General features: G+C 47.0%; 1 protein-coding gene across 1 annotated transcript in view; it reads right to left on the bottom strand.

The window, feature by feature from the left end:
- Positions 1–20,928, bottom strand: part of KDM3B (lysine demethylase 3B) — a 2,029,046-nt gene that overhangs the window by 1,810,229 nt on the left and 197,889 nt on the right. The window contains exon 4 of the mRNA XM_069651588.1: positions 11,333–11,438. Within this exon, the coding sequence (XP_069507689.1) occupies positions 11,333–11,438 (106 nt within the window). The remainder of the gene's footprint in view (positions 1–11,332; positions 11,439–20,928) is intronic.

Raw genomic sequence — 20,928 nt, 5'->3', positions numbered from 1 at the left:
CTGTGGGCCAAAGAAAGCAAAAAAATGTCACATGCAAAAGGATCCACATTCTTAACCCTGCACCAGTCGCAGAACTTATGCAAACGGCAACAGGACAGGGACTTTGTTGCGGGCCGTCTGGCCGAGAGCAACACCTCCATCAAGTCTTCAGGGAGGTCCCAATCCTTATACCTCAACCTTTCAGAAACCAAGCATGAAGGTTGATGGATCTGACCTCTGGATGGAAACCCTGACCCCCCCCCCCCCTCCCGTGAGAGCAGATCGTCTCGGTAGGGAAGACAACGTGGAGGTCAGATGGACAAGTCGAGAAGGTCCGGGTACCACGTCCTCCGGGCCCGCACCGGATCAATTAGGATCATCCGGGAACCGAACCTCTGTAACCTCCGCAGTACTTGCGGGATGACAGGGACTGGAGGAAACGCATACAGCAGAGGGAATGACCACTCCACCACGAGCGCGTCTCCTAAGGCTCCTTTTGGAGGAAATTCCCACGAGCAGAACCTCTCGCACTTCCGGTTGCCACTGAAGGCGAAGAGATAAACTTGAGGGGTCCCCCAAAGGGCGAAGATCTTCAGGAGAATCTCCTGAGCCAACTCCCACTCGTGAGAGATTGCGCTAAGCCTGCTCAGAGCATCCGCCGTCTCGTTTTAGTCTCCGGCCAGATAAACTGCCGAGATCGAAACTTCCTGCTGGATTGCCCAGAACCAAAGCTGCATCGCCTCCCTGCACAGAGGAAGTGACCCTGCGCCCCCCGCTTTTTATTGAGGTAGTAGTGCATGGCCACCGTGTTGTCCGTCAGGATATTCTTCCCTCGCACAGTCGGCAGAAAAGCCTTCAGGGCTTGCCTGACGGCCCTCAGCTCCAACAGATTGATATGGAGTCTCAACTCCGGAGACCAACAACCGCTGACTGTCAACTGGTTGGCATGAGCTCTCCATCCCGTGAGGGATGCGTCCATCACGATCGTCACCTCCGGCCAGGGCAGCCAAAATGGAGCCCCCCTCATCAGATTGCCTTCGTCGGCCCACCACAGAAGGTCCTGGGCGACTGAAGACGGCACCTGAACAGGGTCCGACATCCTGCCGGAGGACTGAGACCACTGGAGCTTGAGTGCCCATTGCAAAGATCTGATCCGCAACCTGGCCTCTGGCACCAGAAGAATGCAGGATGCCATGAGGCCAAGCAATCTCAAGAACTCGAACGCTGGGAGATTCTGAGAAAGCTGAAACTTGTGCACCATCTGCTGAATGTGATGAGCCCTCATCTGGGGAGGAAAACACTGCCCCAGGGACGTGTTGAGCACAGCTCCAATGTACTGGAGCTTCTGAGTTGTTGTCAAATGGAACTTCTTTAAGTTGAGGGAGAAGCCCAGCTTGTGGAGGGAGTGGCAGGTTACTGATGGATGATCCAGGACTTGGTCAGGAGAGCGCACCCTGATCAACCAATCGTCCAGGTAGGGGTAGACGTGAATCCCCCTTTCCTGAGGTGCGCTACCACCACGACCATGAGCTTGGTGAAGACCCTTGGGGCGGATGTCAATCCAAACGGCAGGACCCGAAACTGAAAGTACGAGTCGCCAACCGCGAACCTCAGGTACTTCTTGTGCTTTGGATGTATCGGCACATGAAAATAAGCGTCCTTGAGGTCGAGAGACACCAACCAGTCCTGAAGTTGAAGGGCCTGGAGGACTTGAGAAAGAGTAACCATCTTGAACTTGTCCTTCCTGAGGAGTTTGTTCAAACCCCGCAAGTCCATGACGGCATCCGCTGTGACATTCAACTGGCCCGGATTGTGTGCTGCAAGCAGCCAGACACCATGAAGCACGGCCCACTCCCAAATATGGATAGACAGTTCCACGAGGGGAGGGGGGCGGAGACTTCGTTCCCCCTTGCTTGTTGATGTGATACATTGACACCACCTTGTTGGCAATGACCGGTCTTAACGCCTTAAGCGCTAGAAAAATCGCAAGACGCTCCAAATGATTTATGTGCAGGAGCTTGTCCTGAGGCGACCAGAGGTCCGATACTTGTAGAAGATCTAACATCGCACCCCACCCCAGGAGGGAGGAGTCCGTCGTGATCGTCACCATAGGAGCTGGGTCCTGAAAACCAGCACCCACCGACAGGTTGCTGAGAGATGACCACCATTCCAGGTCCACTCTCATGGAATCCGGAATTATTATCAGCTTGGAATCCGGGTCCACCGCCTGACGCCAGGAACTCCGAAGAGCCATCTGGGTCCGTCTCATCTTGAGATGAGCAAGAGGAAGAGCCAGCGCACACGAGGTCATGAGCCAAGAAGCCTCTGGAACCACCAGGCCGACATGCTCTGACTGCGCAAACATCTGACAAGTGGCTAACAGATCCGCCATTCTGTCCCCAGTCAGGTACACTCTGCAGCCGATCGTGTTCCAGCGAAAACCCAGGAAAATCAGGCCCTGAGAGACCGTCATGGAAGATTTCCGCCAGTTCAGCGACAGCCCAAGATGGAACAGGAGCTGAAGGAGAGACTGGAGATTGCCCGCTGCTGCCAGCGGACAAGGGCTGCGTAAGAGCCAGTCGTCCAAATATAGATACACATGAATACCCTGGAGATGAAGATGGGCCGCAATCACTGACATCTTTGTGAAGACACGCGGCGCCGAGCTGAGGCCAAAAGGAAGCACTCGAAACTGTAAGTGCTCCTCTCCCAAAGAGAAGCAGAGATATCTCCTGTGGGGGTTCCAAATCAGGATATGCATGTACGCATCCTGAAGATCCACCACGCTGAGCCAATCGCCCATCAGCAAGGATGAGCGTATCGGGCTGGGCATGATCATCTTGAATTTCTCTTGGGGTGGGAAAGGATGGTGCGCAGGCCACCCTGGTTGGGTTTGGGCACTGTAAACAGCCGGGAGTAGAAGCCCTCCCCTCGCTCCCCAAGGGGAACAGGTTCCACAGCAGCGAGGTCCAGAAGTTTCTGAACCTCGGCTTTGAGGGAGGGCGAGCCCGACAGCTGAAAAGGAGGGTTGAGGGGTGGGGTAGAGGTAAGCGGAAGCCCGAGCGACTGACAAGACCCATCTGTCTTATGTCTTCAGTCTTCAAAGGAGCCTTAACCAGGACAGACAAGGACTTAGCTGTCGGAGTACTATCCTTCGTCTTGGTGAGCTCTACATCTGGTGTAGAATGAAAGGGCTCCTTCCCATCGAACGCAAGGTCCAACACCTTGTCCTGCACTTCTTTTGAGAATTTAGTTGCATGCAGCCACGCCTGCCGTGAGGTATCAACCCCCAGCATAAGGCCCCGAGCCGAGGGGTCTACGTGATGAGCCGCAGCCTGCAGGAGATCCTGGGCCAAGACCCTGGCGTCGGATAGGCCTCCTTTAAAGTCTTCCAGCTTCTCGACCGGGATAAACTCCGACAGACCTTTCCACATCCGCATGTTTGTTCCCGCTAATATCAATTCCGCGTTGGCCTGCCTGAGCTGCAAGGCCGAGTTGGCGAAGATTTTCCTCCCGAGGGAGTCGAGGAGCTTGTCCTTTCACAGAACCTGAGTAGCCGTCGTGGAAGAGGATGCTGCAGGCCTGGACTGCAAAGTGGCCGCAGCCACTACTGTGGAGGAGGGGGGCAGACAAGACGACAGGGCCACCTCTTCCGAAGAATGCAGCCTGTATCTCGCGTCAATTTTCTTATTGACAAAAAGTCCATAGTGTGGCTTTTCCCAGACTCTGCAGACCTTGGCCAGAATGTCCTTCTGCAAGAACAGGCCGGTACGCTCCAAGGGAGACAGGGTGAACGCCCTAGAAAGCACGCCCTCCTATGGAGCGGGTGCCTCGGGGACTGGAACATCTAAGAAGTTCATCATGTCCAGTACCTGTCTTGAAAAGCTCTAATAGAGCAGGGAAGGTCCTCGCAGTCCTGATCGCCTTGCGTGTCATCAGACAGGTCAGGATCCTGCTGAGCCGTGTCAGGCGCTGCCTTGTCCACAGGGGACAATGGAGGCAAAGGCGGAAGAGTCGGGGAAGGCACTGTAGGCAAAGGAGGCGCCGGCGGAACCACCGGAGGAACAGGTGGAGCCAGGGGCGCGGGCGGACATATCTCCCCAAAGAACCCTTTGAAATACTCCCTCATGGGGTCAGTACGCATAAGCGTTTGAAATTTACCGAAAAAAAGCTTCCTCCGGGGACTGTTTTGGAACCTGAGGAGTCCTCATGAGGTGGACAAATCGAGGGACGTAACTGGGAAGGGTGCCACACTAGCCCCTCCACCGACGTATACACATAAATCAACTGTGCCGACCCTGCAGGCAATGAAACATTGTGCGGAAGAGGCATCAGAGCGTTCCAGTCGTAAACTGGCCGATAAGGATGCGCACAAGGGACTCTACGTTCACCCAAGGGATCAAGCCCTACACCTGAGGCTGATGGCGTAGTTGTAGGGGTAGCACCCAAAATGCCCGCCGCGGTTGTGGCGGGAACGGGTGCCATTTTGTCCTCATCTGAGGGGAACTGCGGCACGTGATGAAGTGAGGCAGGGGTCCCCGTCAATGGATCAGGGGTCTTAACTTTAGCCTTAACATAAGGGTCCTCGGCAGAGCCGGTACTGTGAGGCCTGGAATGTTTTTGTGACATACCAACCGCCAAATTAGCCTTCGAAGGAAGGACCTCGGCACTGCCGGTAAAAGAAGAACTTTGCTTCTTTGCCCCCTCAACAGGTCTGGTGTCACCGCAAGAGCGGGAACTGTGAGAAACAGCTTTCACCGACAAGGCCTTGCCAGGCCTCTCAGAACTGTTGGTAGCTTTAACCTCTGTAAGAGGGACCTCGGACCCAGGTCCGGTAACAGCCTTATCTGCGCGGGCCTCGAACATCTGTTTGGTGACAGCAAGCCCACCCAAGGCCTCGGGGCGCACCCCGGTCTTATTTTTGAGGGAAGCCAACAGAGGCCTCAGAGCGTGCTCCGGTACCCCACGACACAGTAGAACTGGGTCCACAAACAGCCCCCACAGAAGGGGCCGTGGAGCGTGCTCTGGTATCCACAGGCCCCTAACGGAGACCCTTGGAGAAAACTCCGGAATATTTAATAGGCCGAACTAGCAGCTCAGGGCGAACCCCGGTGAAAGAGCGATCAACGTCCAAACCCAGCCCGAGAGGAACCTGGAAAGGTATCCCCCCCGGCCGGGGTGCTCTGAAAAGTAAAGAACTTACCGGGCGTTTTTTCTTCTCATCGATGAACGCCTGAAAATGTGAAGGAGGAGTTTGTCGGAACAACCCCTCTCACCGCTCCAACCGATGTTGAAGTGCCCGGACCGAAAGGGAGTCGCAGTAAAAACAGGAATCCCAACGGTGATCCGGACCCAAACACTCTAAACAGAGGATGGGGATCCACCCTCGCGAAACGACGGTGACACGATGAACAGTCTGGAAAGTCTAGTTTGAACGACAGACTAGTACACGATCGCTAGCGAGAGCCAGAGAGGAAAAAGGGAAGAAAACCTTCGAGGATGCAAGTGCGTCTAATCCCGAACGAGCGGAGAAAAGGACTGATGGGCGATGCGTGGGGCGGAGCCAAGGTGGGCGGGGTTACGGCCGCATGCCGGGCCCCGCGCAGAAAGAGAGGAAGGACACATTTTTTAATACATTTTTGGGGAGGCTTTTTACAAAGTGCTACGGTCCCGTCCCACAGGACGGAGAGATGTCCATAAGTATGGAGGAAAGGGGACGGGACGTAGAAGTATGTTAATTACATCTGTAAACAAACCATCTGCGGTGTATGCCGAAATCAGCCTTTACCAGTCACCAAGTCTGTTTGACCACCTAAGCAATGAATCAATACAACAATCTAGATCATTTGTCAGACCGACTCAAAGGAGGTCCGCTGCGCCCTATAGTTCTTCTGTAACCTCAACACCACGCAAGGTAACCGAAAATAATTCTGCCTTACTAGCCCATTACTCTGAAGGCCATGAATACGGCAATACTGACCATGTCCAAGTTATTTGATACGCTAGAAGCAAAAATAGGGAGACAGGAAAAAAAATGTTTACACTATTAGAAAATAGATGAAAGACTGGGAGACCAAACAGGAGATTGAAAACCAACACATCCTTCGAGAAACAAAGCACAGGTAAAACACCAGCGGACACAGATATGACATCTAATCTGACCCCTGCTTTACCTATTAAGACTCTTTTCTTTTTCAAAGACATCATTCGTCCTGTCCTATTAGAAGATCAAAAAGAAAAACGTAGAAGAGCTTGCCGATAAATCACTAGCTCAACCAATTGTTATACCTAAAACAGGACCAACTTATAACATATTTGAAAAACAGACAAACGAGAATTTGGGGAATAACCCAAATTTTGAAAAATTAAACCTCAAGACAAAGATGTCAAACAGAACTATTAACCAGAAAAAAAAATAAAAAAATGTCATCCAGCAGCTGAAAACTTAAATACGCAACCAGAGCTGACAGTCAAGCTTCACTTCAACACAACCATTTAACAAAGTTAAGACCAGAAGCTTCGACAAAGAAAATCAGGCAGAAACAAGGATTACGAACCCTTAAATGACACTTTCCTTGCTTGAAAAACCTGACAATGCAAACATCTTTAGTGAGTACCGAACAGACAACAGAAGAAGTGGTACCAAAAATTGACACAAGACAAAACTTTGCACCACCACCTCTCAAAGACAACACGGAAAAAACGGACAATAAAACTTTTTACTCGGACGATATTTTAAAAGACATAAGAGCAGAAATAAAAATATCCATTGACGATTTTATGAAATTCAAAGAGGGTCTTCCCAACTCGAAAAAGTCTACGACAAATGTAACCAAAATCTTTAATACCGGACATGAAAAAACATTGCTGCCAGTAGAAAAACTACTGAAGTGTATTATAAATACACCACAAATTCATGAGCCTCTGAATATTGCCAGTAAGGCATCGGAAATGAATCTCAGTGAGCCGATATTGTATAGTAAAGTACTAGCTTCAGTGGATAACAGCACACAGAAAAATTTCCAAACAATAATCCACAGAGCAATGGATGAGTACTTTCACTCAAGCCAGAGATTGAATAGAGAAGTGGAACTAAATGATAATTAACAAACAAAAAAAAACAAATACAGGAAGGAAGAGCGGGAATGGTCCTAGACTCAATTGAAATAAACAAAGAAAAAAGACTTGTGGAACTAAACTCAAAAGCCTTAAGAGACTCTAAACACAAGTTAAATCCAAACATGCATCATAGATTCATCCTCAAATGTCGAGCAGAGCCATTTCCACAGTATGACATGTGTCTAACGAGTATTATGGCTATATTTTGTGAGTTACCCAGTTTGAGTGACATCACGTCTGGTGATACAGCTCAAGTCGAATTTCTGAATGATAACTTGTCTGTGGTGAGATTGTGGATCACCTCAAATGTTGTTCGAAATGTGGTTTGGCAATCTCGACTGGAAGTGTTTGCATTGGGTTTTTTGCTGGCTATTGACCCGGTAAACTACAACGAGGAAATGGAGCGGGAGGTAAATATGGCTAAAAACAGTGTCAAAGCATTGAATGTTCACAAATTGGACAAACGGCAACAACCACAAATTGTAATGGATGAAATGTACCAAATGTCTAGACTTGCCCCTCAATCACAAAGAAACTCGTCATAACTACCGGAGGAGAAGAATGTAATACAGATTTCCATTGTTAGCTGAACACATGTTATGTACACTTAATGACTGTTCAAGCCTTTTGCCTCATACTATAGTGATGTTACAAGAAACTTAGTTGCTTACAGCACCATTGTGGCATGGCTATGAGGTACTTTCATCACCCGCAATCAAGACAAATGGTAGACCTGCCTCAGGAATGTTCGTGGCGGTAAAAAGCGGAAGAGGTCTCACATTAGAACTTTGGAGTGTACCCAACCCCTTCCTACAGCTGGTCAAAATTACTCACAAACATGGTATAATTGCAGTACTTAATATATATAGAAATCCGTTGGGAATCACAGACTAGATTCTTTAAAGACATAGAAGACCTATTTAATATTATCTCATTGACAAAAGTAGTAACAAACATTCTGATTGCTGGTGACCTAAATCTTCATTGCCTATCCACCTTGGCTTGTAAGAAAAATGCAGTGTGCCTTAGATGGGAAAGTTTGATGAAAACCCGTAATTTCATCATGTTAAATCGGTCACTAAAAAAATGATATACCACCCAAAAACACTTGGGCAAGAGGCACGTGCAAGTCAATAATTGACTACATGTAGGCCGACACGAACACCTTTTCCCAAATAACAAATTTTGAAGTTTTGCATCAAAATCGACCATGAAATGCTCCTTGCTATTTGAAAAAACACAAAATTGGGTGAAATGACTAGAGACAATGGTTACACACCAGTGATGACTATTAACAACTCAAGGACTCGCTTTAGGTGGAACATCTACATTTACAAAAACGAAACTACAACATCATATCAGGAGCAAAGAAAACGGTGTTGCAAAGGATCTTTATACCTCGTGTCTACAAACATACAAAGTAACATGAAGTATTGACAATCAAAATTGTTATGCTCCCAAACTCGAGGTTGATGAAAAAATTCAACAGCGTAAGAACAAGCTGCGGAAGGAAAAAAAATGGCAATGACCTTACCAGTAGAAGTAAGAGGTTGAGTCATCAAAACCTTAAAAAGTAAGAACTGGCTGAGAGCACACAAAGCATGGCTCTACCAAAATCAAGTAGAAGAGATGCCAACTACTTTTGAATCTAAAAACATTTCTGAAATGTGGACACTGTTAAACAGTGCATGTCAATCTACCCAACTATCAGTACAAATAAATGGGGTACTAGAATCAGATTGGGTTAGTCACTACCAAGATCTCTATGCGAGCACAGGGATGAGAAACCCAGAAAGTTTAAAAAACTCAGGCAGTTTTGAAGAACTACTTGTCTCGGAAGAAGACAGCCTAAGCTTTATAAATAAATCCAGTAGATCACGAGCTTCGGGCCCAGATGGGCTTAGCAATTACATGCTCAAAGAACATCCTGAACAGTGGGCAAAAATTCTCTTGAGTATCTTCTCCTTGATCATAAGCACAGGTAGAAGCCCAGAAACCTGGCGGAAGTCTGTCATAGTAAAAAAAAGTAAAAAGGGCAATTGGTCGTGTCCTTTCAATTACAGACCGATTGCCCTTTTGGACGTGCCAGGGAAAATTGTTGCCAGGTTTATACTGAGAGATTTTAACAAATGAGCGACAAACAACAAAAGAGACCCATGCCAGACAGGTTTTATAGCAGGCCTTGGAACCTCAATTAACTTATTAACACTAACTTCAATAATTCAACATCACAAACAAATAAGACAACCACTCGATATGATATTTGTAGATTTCCATGCTGCTTACGATTCAGTTTCACGAGAACTGCTGTTCCAAAAGCTAACCCAGGAGAATTGCCCGCTGTATATAATTGCCTTAATAAAAACTTTATACTCCAACAAGAGTATCCAAATAAGATTAAATCAAGAGGGTCTTTTAACACCCGCTATTCAAACGTACAGAGAACTCCGGCAGGGATGTATTCTTGCTTCTGCCATGTTTAGTATTTTTTGCGGACTTACGTAGGACTTTTGTTACCATAGCTGCAGATGCACCAAAACTAGCAAACAAGAATATCCCGGCCTTGTTATACGCCGATGATTTGATACTCTTGTCAAAAACACCTGTTGGATTACAAAATTTGTGGAACCCATTATCTACCTACGTAACAGAAAACCTACTAATCGTCAATCTAGAAAAGACCAAGGTTATGGTTTACAAACCCTCATTGCAAAAAAACAGAAATTACACATGGACAATACAAAGACTGGAAAGAGTCCAACAATATACTTATCTGGGGATGATAATCGCAGGACCTACTTATGAAGCACAAATGTCTAAATGGTTTAATAAACTTAACATGTTGACCTCACAGGATAAAATAATTCAAGCAAAATATGGGAAGTTTTCCATCTTGCCAGCCTTGACTTACTTTAGACAAAAGCTAACATCTATACTATTGTATGGGGCTGAAACCCTACCGATCCTGCACAAAACTATGGTCTAGAATCGACATTTTGGAAAAGTGTCTTAAATTTACCAAACTGCACTCCAATAGCACTAATTAGAAACAAAATGGTTTTGACATCTATGTACGCTTGTTACTTGTGGTAGTATTTAATATCCTTAAGTAGAAAGTGCATTTTAGCAATACAATCGAACATGCTCATAGGGGTCCTAGCTCAGCACATACTCTGTTCAAATGACACCTTTGCACTAGACCGGCGTAAGGAGGCCATAAATGTGATGGCTTATGCCAACGTCACACTGAAATTGCTAGTTGAAAATCCAAATGCAGTTAAAAACAAATTATTTCAGTGGGACTGGTCTAGAAATAGAGCTATGCATTTACGATACAAAGACTTTGATGGAACAGTGTTCATACATAAGAAATACACGTTGGCTGAACCATATTTAATAAAAAGTCCATCTCCGAAAAGAGTTTGAGACTAAGATTTAATCTGTGGCCAATCCAAGAGGTATTATTGAAGAGGAAACAGATCTCACCGACAGAAAATTGTTGCAGGTTCTGTAAATCACATCACAAACCTTACTTCACTTATTGGTAGACTGCACTGAACTCTAATGAAAGGATAAAATTCCTGAAACCAGCGGTAAAAGATTATATAAATCGGACATGACATCTTGTGGAAAATTATCGTTGGTGGATTATCTATTCGACGAATAGGAGCTTTACATTTTTTTAAAGTGCTAAGAAGATAAAAGACAAGGTATTATCGAAGGACATGCAAACTCAAAATGTTATAGTCTAGTACTCCACAGAATGAGAATGCATTACCCGGACATGCCTCTGCCTAGTTTAATTTAATCTCTTTAATTATTTCTTTTTTCTCCTTTTAGAACTATACTTCATTTTTTTTCTACCAAATTTTCTTCTGGTTACAAAAGTGAATGAAATAACGAATTCAGATTAAATTTGAACATTAACTGAGGTTTGACATTGAAAAAAGTACATTATGTAAAGTTTTTATGCAAAGTAGATCTTATGTTAGCATGATCAAAATCGTCATATTTGCCCTTGTTACTGTGAACCTGCTCCCTTTCATTGCTTTGATCTATTTTAAATTTCAGTTTTTGCTTTTGTTTTGATAATTGTAAAGTTGATTTATTTCAACTAAAAACAATTAAAAAAACTGTTTGTCAATTTTTTTGATCTGGGCTATGAAGCAGAACCTTAGCAATGCATTGGAAGGCTGGGAAAGCAACACTGGTGCCACAGCAATTCAATACTCACCCCTACTGAAAATCTCTTGTAGCTTCTGTTCACTCAGGAAGGAGGTGACCGCATCGCTCAATATTGGCTGCTCCTGGAGCACCATCTTCTGGCTCTCAGTACCAGCCTATGAAAGATAGGAAATTAGAAGAGTGGCAATAAAAGGCAATTGATTGTTGTGGATTATTTTAAAATCTGCAACAGGAACCCAGCGGTTGGAGGGGCCATTTCATGATCTCTCTGGACCAGTCTCATACAAGTATGCTGTACATTTAAAACTAATGCTCATTCTCATGCACCTCCTGCGAGAAATCTGCAATTACCTCACCCACCACATTTGACAGTAAACGTGTTACTCTCGAGTGGTCTAGATTATACTTTCAGCAGCCAGAGACACCAAGGTAACCCTGAACCATGAATGTAATGGTATGCATTATATATTTAACTTACATCTCAGTGTTTACCATGCAAGCCTGTGCCTACTCTGATCAGCATATGAACTCTTTGAGAAGCTATGTGCTTCACGTACACCGGCAACTTGCTTTAAGACTGGATATTTCATCATCTTTAAATGGACTTCATGAGCAGAAAGGGAGCTGCAAGCATTTTGAACAAATGTTTAGATTCCCAAACAGAAAATGGAGTTGATAACATGGCAAAGATTGGGTAGGAGAGTGATCGGGGATAAAGACATTTTTTCACAAGTCTGCATCCACACCTTTCCTGCATCATTGCACATAATTAGATGTTTCCCATTCTTCCCAGCTCCTCACCAGGATACATAAGGCAGCAAAACCTCCGACCAGCCAGGACTAACAAGCTGAGAAAAAAAAACTAAACCCAGTCTCCCAGATTTAAGCCATCATAGCATCACTTGGCATTTCCTTGCATCATTGACCCTACACACAATCTCCCCAACACTCTTCACATGCATTTTATTTGTAATACAATCTTGGTGCCTCAGGCTAACAGACACAACCAGGGTGCAAAAATACAAAATCAATTATAGGAAAGGCATAACCCATAACCCAATGATAGGTAGGTTTTCTCAAAGGGGTAGGGTTACAGAGTTGACCAAACAGTGAAACAGTGCTTTTTCTTTTTTTTTTTTTCAAGCAAAAACATCCAGAATCTTGCAGCCATCATCCTTTTGATGAGCCAACTCCATAGTTTATGTCTATATTTTAAGACCACAAAAGATCTAGCTTGTTTGCTAGCCTTAATTGAGTTGGCACTATGTCACACAAAGCGCTCCATGTTGCAAATTATTTGATTATGGACTGGACTTCTGTAAACTACCTCAATGTAAGGAACTACGTCACTACAAACCGATTTCAGTATTTAAAAACACACATCTTTACAATCTGCAGCAGACTCACTACAATGTTATAGCCACCTTACACTAGCTGCTGATTAAGTAGTCATGGAAGAGTCCCAATACTGCATGTCCCCCCCTTACGTATCTAATCAGATTTCCAATTAATGAGCTTAAAGTGCATGCGCATTATGCTCTGTAATAGTTTGTAAGCACAGAATACCTTGTCTAAAAGAAAGATACATATCTTGTGACTATCCAGAGCTTTAATTTATTGTTTAATACGACAGCCATAACATTAAAAACACTGTACTTATACAAATAACATTTAAAATGAAAGCAAAAAAAAAAAGAAAAAAAAATCGACCATGTCCAAGCAGCTGCATAGAGTTCTATCAAAAGTAAAATGCTGGGACTGCACATGCGTGCCGCCTATGTGGATCCAAGCAAGCTCGTTCCCATTGGCCGCCGATATCCTGTTAATATAGCCTGATCCCCCCCCCAATTAAGTTCTGTCCGTGAAATTGGATGCCTTTGTGGCGAACAGCGACTAGCTGGAATCCCGACGTTAATCGGGACCGGGATCTTGACAAACGGGCCAACGGCCTCCCGAGGAGTGGATGGTGCCATCTTGGCTGCAGGACACGAGCGGCACACACTCTGACCGCCCACCCGATCTGAGCTTCGTCTAGATTCGTGACACTGCACCGACCCTGTGAGACTGCCAGAGCCTGTGAGGGGCCAGAGCGGAGGAGGGAGGAGGCAGTGACACATGCACACCATGCAACCCGCAGAGGCTCCATTAGTCACCCTGTACGCCCCCCGCCAGCCCCACCGAGCAGGAGCCGGTGGACCCCCCCCCCCAGCAGCCCCTCCCCCGGAACGCGCAGAGTCAGGAAGGCTCGGCGGCGGTGTGGGACGTCCCCCCCCCCCCCGGCTCAGCGCATGGTGCAATGCGGAAACAAAGGTGAAACCCTGCAGCTAAGAGTGCTTTCCCTGCACAAGCAGCGCCTACCGGGCACACAACATTAGGGACTCCGGAACCAAACCGTACCGAAAATCGTCTGGCCACTCAGACCGACTAACGTCTACTGAATCGGAGCTGTGGGTGCCAGGCCTAGCTGGCAGTGGGCACTGCATTGCAACGCTGACTCCTAAATAACTCACATTGAACTGGAACTGATAACACTGGGGGCGCAAGCAGACAACAGACATGAACCCAGTAGTCAGCCCTGGTGCCCAGTGAGGTTGGAAACAGAGTAAAGCGAGGGGCCACAGGAAGAAGCAGGGGAGCAGGCCCACGCCAGAAGACCACAAGAGGAAGAGCAGGACATATGGAGCAGATACAAGCCCTGCCCCAGCACTGAGGTATCCAGAAAAGGTGCAGAATACTGACAAGGGGGCAAGGGCGATCCGGCCTCCCTCAGCTCACTGGAATTTATGGCAAACGGGCAGGGTCAATGACGACGCCCCCATCACCAGCGGACATGGTAACAAGGCATCGGGGGCCCAAACACAGGAGCGAAGGAAAGCACCATCACCTCAGAAGCAGTGCAGGGGGACGAGTGTTGACCCGGCAAGCAAGAGGTAGAATCAAACAAGGGGCTGTCCGTGGGATGCACCGGTCCCACATTCCCACTGCACACCTTAAGGAATAAGAGGCCACCTCATTAGACGCCCCACCCCTTAAAAAAAGGAAGCAAGCGGGACCAGTAGGTGGAACCCACCCGACAACACATCTGAGTCACCTCCATCTTAGGGGAACAACCCGTCCGCAAGCACCTGTACGGATCCACGAACTGTCCCACAAAAAATTGCGCTCTGAACAGGGCCGCCATTTGCTGAGAGTGGACAACCCTGTAGAGGATCTACGGACCAAGCGAACCGCACCAACCCGCCAGACCAGAGCAACAATGGGCAAAGCCAAAAGACTGACCCTACAAAGCAAACTTGTCCTCTACACGGTTGGCCCCCATCAAAAGGCACCCAGCGCTGACCCCCAAGAGCAGAGAAACAGTGGAGGAATACCCCCATATCTCACCCCGATGTTTTGAAAGCCATTGAGGAGTCAAGGACATCACTAGAAGGGAAAATAGGCGGCCTGTCTACAGAGGTGTCATTCCTTGGGCAAGATCTCTGCAACCTGGCTTTGAGAGTGGGGGAAACAGAGCACAGGATCTCAAACTCTGAAGACACTGAGGCAGATGGAGAAGCAATTGGCCACCATCACTCAAAAGGTGTCCCAACTCGAGAAGAGAACAGAAGATGAGGGGCAGGCAAGAAGGAACAATATCTAGATCCTCTGGATTTCCTAAAATGGAGGAGGGCCCCAGTGTGGAGCCTTTCCTAGAGTACTGGCTCACCAAAGTATTCGCCCCCAAGAAACTCGTCCCCCGCCCCCAATCGAGCGTGCCCACAGGGTCCCGACTGGACGCCCGGTCCCTGGTGCACCACCACAAACAATGATCGCCAAACTTATGAACTTCCGAGACAGGGACGCCATTCTTCAGATGGCCCGAGCCACCGGCCCCATTACTTACAATGCATACCGTATTGGCTTCTATCCAGACTATACCAGGGAGGTCCAGAACGCTTGGCAATCATTCGATTCTGTTAACTACACTCCCTGTCAATAAAATATGCACTGTTCTTCCCGGCACGCCTGAAAGTGCACCAGGAACGCCTTACCCATTTGTTCTGGTTTTGGGGGGCTGGGGGTAGTACAGGGAGGTCTATGAGGTCTGCTGAGCTAGGATTAAGCCACAAAGTGGGATGGCCCAATGCAGGAGACCCTGGAGTGTTAACTGGAACTCACAACCCACCACGGGGAAAGGGCCCAGACTAACTGTGGTGAACAATGCAGTTGTCTTCGTTTTTTCAATATCGTTTTGCATCCACTGCCACAAGGTCACGGTCTCCACTAGATCGTCACACACCCGTGAGGATAGAGGGGATCGGAGTGGGGAACAGGTGATAAATGGGCTGGGCTCCAGCATCAATCATAGGCTAGTGCTCCAATACCTGAACAGATACTCACCGGATATTGCACTGCTCCCCGAGATACATCTCCGGGGCTCAGAATGCAAATTGTTTCAGAGGTCCAACTACCAAGGCTCACAAGGGACAATGATCCTTATGCACAAAAGAGTCCCATTTCTGCTGTGGGGATTTAAGGGGGTGTCACACGGATCAGAGGGGGTGCTTTGTGGTGGTAACAGGTGATATACAGGGGAACACATGGAGAATCGCTGCAATGTACTCTACCCCCTCCCGCTTACACATGAACTCCTGACAGATCTCCAAGCAATATTGCGAGACAAGCAAGCTGACTACTGGGTGCTAGATGGGGACTTTAACAAAGTGATGGACTTGGTCAAGGACAGAACACATGTGGGTACCACAAATCCCGATCAAGCAGTATTCCTTCGCCGGGTCACTTGGTTTCGGACCGCATGCCCGACGATAACAAAATATCCTCACCGAATATCAAGATCTTTGCGGCCTGAAAGTAAACAAACAGAAAATGGTGCTATTCCCGCTACAGGGTGGGAGGGAGAAATCCTGCGAAGCTGCCCTTACACCGTCTATACAGAGCTTCACATACCTGGGTATCAGAGTTAATCAACAAATCTGAGGACTATGTTCTCCTTAATCTGCAGCCGGTGGTAGGTAGATTTTAAGTCGGTATCACCCACTGGCAATCCCTCCCACTGACCCTCATGGGCAGGGCGGCCCTCCTTAAAATGCTAGCTCTTCCAAGATTCCTGCATGCACTTCAGAACGCCCCTCTTCACATCATTCTTGCGACTTTCACCTCCATAGAGACCAACCTTAGTAGATTACTCTGGGGCGGGAAACAGGAGAGCATAGCATTAAAGACACTACAACGCTCTGTTTGGGAAGGAGGGATAGGTCTACTATTCCTCCGGCCCACTACTGGGATGCACAACTGGGCGTAGTCAACTACTAACTCCATGAGGGACCCGGAGATCCCACATAAGGTGAGAGCTCAGATACATGGGGGCAATCACACCCCTCCGAGTGCTATATGGGAGGGAAAATAATCTGACCAATATGTCCGGAATGGTACGGCAAACCCGCAAAGTCTGGACAGAGGCCACTCAAACAGGCTGGGGCGGGAGGCCGACAACGGACCAACACCTATGGAACACATACATCCCAGAGGTCCTGAAAATGGGGCACTTCAACTGGGAAGAACAAGGAATACGGCCGCTTGGACATACCCCGAGACAGACGCCTAGTCACATTCACTGACATACAGGATAGATGTACACTGCCAGCTGAGGAGAGATACAGACATGCAACTTACAAATGCCATGCGGGCACAATTCCCAGCCCCAGCGGACAGCCCCAAGTGCTCCCCCCTAGAAGCAAACATACTACAGACAAAGATCCCGGCCAAGGTCACGTCCACACTACCAGGTGATAACCGCCTTCGGAGTTCAGGAACTCTAGGCTCTCTGAGAAATGGGAGAGTGTGGTGGGCTCGTTAGAGCCCCGAGGAGTGGATGGAGGTGCTGATGTTCCCGCAGGAAATAGTCATAGACCCTAAACTCCGCTTGATACAGTACAAAATATTGCACCAGGCCTACCACCCTAGAGCCACAATGACAACATGGGGGACGATAGAGGATGGAAATTGTCTATACTGCAGAAGGGCCGAGTGAACGTTTCACCACATGATCTGGGACTGCGATATCATCCAGGGCTTCTGGAACCAATCCATCAATTGAATCATTGGGGTCATGGGGTCCCCAGTTCCACAAGATCCAAAGTTGGTGATACTTGAGATCTGGGGAGAAGGTGACTATACTAAATATAAAAAACATTTCTCGCACTAGCACTGGGGAAAAGAGTCATAGCCGCCACGTGGGGCTCTTCAGAAGGGTTGGCCGTCAACCAATGGACGAACGAAATGGACCGATGCGTGTCCCTCGTGCAATGCATCTAACATGCCGGGGGATGCCCCGGGAAGTACTTGAAGGTCTCGGGGAAGTGGATCAACGAGATATAGCGAAATTACACGGGCCGAGTTTCTGGAAGACTGCAAAGTGTGCCACGGCGCAGCTCAGTCTTGCGCGCCCCCTTCCCCTCCCCCATCCAGCACGCATATGGAATGCCACACAGGGCCGGCCCCCTGCGCCCCCTCTTACCAACGGAGCGTAATGGCATGTACTATTTGTGCGTTTCGGGACTCTGCACTGTTAAATGACCTATGTTTATTATGATGACTGACTTGTTAATACACCAACAAAAAGTAAAGTGCTGTGTGACCAAAGAATGTTAAATCTTAGAATACATTAGTATCCAATGATGAAGTGCTGCGTGTCAGAAAAATTAAAAAGTTCAAAATAGATGCGAGACATTTGATACATACACCACTCAAAAACATTAAAACTTCAATAGGTTAAATGTAGGTTAAAATGGTGCATACATTCTACATCATTTGTTACTACATAATTCAATTTCTTCTGCCAAGCACCACTCAAATTTAACTAGGGCTTTAACTATCAGATCATTGCACATTTTACGGAAATTGAGTGCAGTATATTTTGTTAGCAACAAAAATGTATATAAATCTTACATAAATCTGAAGAGTCGTAAGGGGCAGAGTAAAGGGAAATTGTTTCATCAAAGGTTTTGCAGTATTGGCATTTTGCAGGGAAATTTACACCCCACTTCGAAGTAAATGCCCTAACGGGAGAGATCCCCAAGCGAAGGTTCAAAAAAAGGGTACTATCCTTTGATTCCCACCCGTCAAGGTAGAATTCAAACCCTGCAGAGCATCTGATGTTCTTGTAGGTATTGGTAATTCTTCCCTACATATTAATAAGGAATAGCTCGTTATGGCCCAAATACCATAATCATCTTCCAGCAAGGGTTTGGCCTGCAGTCCGAAGTAGCACAAATTGGCCCATATTTCAGAAATTTAAGAGCGAGACAGCATGGTTTTAAAGTATTTAAACCATGGTAGGTCACCTTCCCCATGTGACACGTGGACCTACTTTTATCATCTCCGACTAGTCACTAAGGTGCTCACTATTCCAACTGTTTTCCCAAGTAAGAGGTTTGAGCCTCAACTTGTAACATGAACATGTTACCCTGGTAACGTTCTTTCGACTGGATGTTCCTCCCACGTATTCCTCATCTGACACTTGTTGTCCAGCTTCAGCGGAAAACAAATGCTGTGCGTCGATGGAGTTGAGTCGAAGTCCCTCGAAGGCCTCCGTCGAGGATGTCATTGAAGGCATATATAGCACGTGCAGAGCTCCTTGGGCTCAGTTCTGTTTTTCCCCCTGTAACAGCAGACATACCCACAAAACGCGTGAGCGGCCGTAATCTACCTTGATGGAACGGAAGCTGTAATAGCATGGGAAATTCTACTGAGGGGTAGGATGGGAGGGCAATGAGGAATACATGGGAGGATCATCCAGTCGAAAGAATGTTATCAGGGATAAGTAAATTGTTCTTCGAATAGATTGTGACCTGCCACGTATATCTCATCTTTGACAGACTCCCAGAGCAGTATTTGGTTTGGAGGAGGGAGCAGAATTTGAATATATATATTCTCAGGGACGGAGTGCAGGACTGCCTTGCCAAAAGTACTATCCTGACCAAGGGAAGATTCCAGGCAATAATGGTTAGTGAATGTGTGAATAGAAGACCACGTTGCCGCTTCACAAATGTTTTTAATTGGTACACCCTTTTGCAGGGTTGTAGAGGTAGCCATGCCCCTGGTGGAATGGGCCCTTAAGCCTTCAGGAGGGTATTTCCCTCCCAGCCTGTAACATTCTGAGATTGCCAGAATTATCCAACTGGATAAGGATTGTTTAGTAACAGCCTGACCCAGCTTATCTCCTGTATATCCAATGAAAAGTTGGTCATCAATATGTAGCTTAGACATTCTTGATGTATAAAAGCTTAACGCTCTCCGAGGGTCAAACCTATGTAGTCTTTCCTCCTCCTGGCCAGGATGAGGTGGGGGATAGAAATAAGGTAGAACAATTTTCTAACCTATATGTTAGGCAGAATCATATGCAGTACCCTTTGGGAACACTACCCACAATTAAGACTACAAGTGAAAGTACAATGTCACCTTTGGTACAAGCCTGTACTACAGACTTATCTCAAGAGTAAAGTGAGCAGTACAAGGTGTTACACAAAGGGTTAGCAATCACAGTGGTTCAAACAAACACTCAAGGTTTCTTGGTAAAAGAAAATACATTTATTTACAGTCAGTTGGAAAACATTCCACTAGTAAGAGCAGCTCAATATCACCATCTAATATACTACAATACACAACCAAAAACTTTCTGAACAAGTTCAACTCCCCTGGAGTGGGAGCAAAATGGCACTTCAGTTACTTTAAAAGGGGTAAAAAGAATAGGTTAAAGGAATTTAAGCACAAATACTTTCAGAGGGACGGCAAATAGTTTCAGTTCACTACAACCAGCAATTCAATTCAATAGGCCTGGACCAAAGTCAATGGTTCAGTCTCTTGGATAGGATAGCACAGTTCTGGTAGTAAACGGTTAAGACTTTGTCATGGTTTTTTAGTAGTAGTTGGTCAGACGAAAAGTTATGCCAGTATAGAGAAGGACAAGCGTTCAAAGTTGAGAAAATTTCACACAAACTTTCAGCACGGCAGAAAGGATTTCTTGACTGCACTTGCACAGTACCTTTCAAGTGACGAAGCTGTAGCTGAGTCAGTTCCTGCAGATCTCGCTAATCCTGAGCTTCAGTCGTGGGAACAAGGATGACGACGTCGGGAGGTTCCTGCACTGCCCAGGGAAGAGGCCACAAGCTTGGCAAAATGTTGGTTCAGGGTGCGAGTGTCTTAAAGACGACAAACTGGCATCCTTCTCACTGGCTATCCAGTTTTCAACAGCACTCTGAAGAAAATTCGACCAGTATAGAGACAGTGTCCAGGTGACTTGCGAGTTGGTTGTTCCCACCAAACCCAAGGGAAGAAGTTAACCTTGAAGGGCTTCTCGGTCAGTGGAGTTTCAGGCAATTAGGACCTGCAGCAGGGCTTCCCCGTTGGACCAGGAGTTGCAGCAGTCCTCTTCCTTCAGCTCGTCTTCGGTTCTTTCATTCCAGTGGTCTACTCTGCTTTCCAAGTCACAGAGGCCTGCTTTTAAACAGTTTTCACCCATTCATTCCAGCCTGGCTGTCACTCACCCAGCAGGGTAGCTGTCCTTGCCGGACAGCCAGCCAGCCAGCCAATCACGCCACAGTGCATTCAGGTCACATAGGAGACTAATCACAGGGAGTTTCGGGC

The sequence above is a fragment of the Ambystoma mexicanum genome, chromosome 3p, assembly GCF_040938575.1.
Source record: "Ambystoma mexicanum isolate Mex_15411 chromosome 3p, UKY_AmexF1_1, whole genome shotgun sequence".
In the NCBI taxonomy this organism is placed as follows: Eukaryota; Metazoa; Chordata; class Amphibia; order Caudata; family Ambystomatidae; genus Ambystoma; species Ambystoma mexicanum.
Note: the sequence above shows the minus strand (reverse complement) of the source record. Positions and strands in the feature narration are given on the sequence as shown.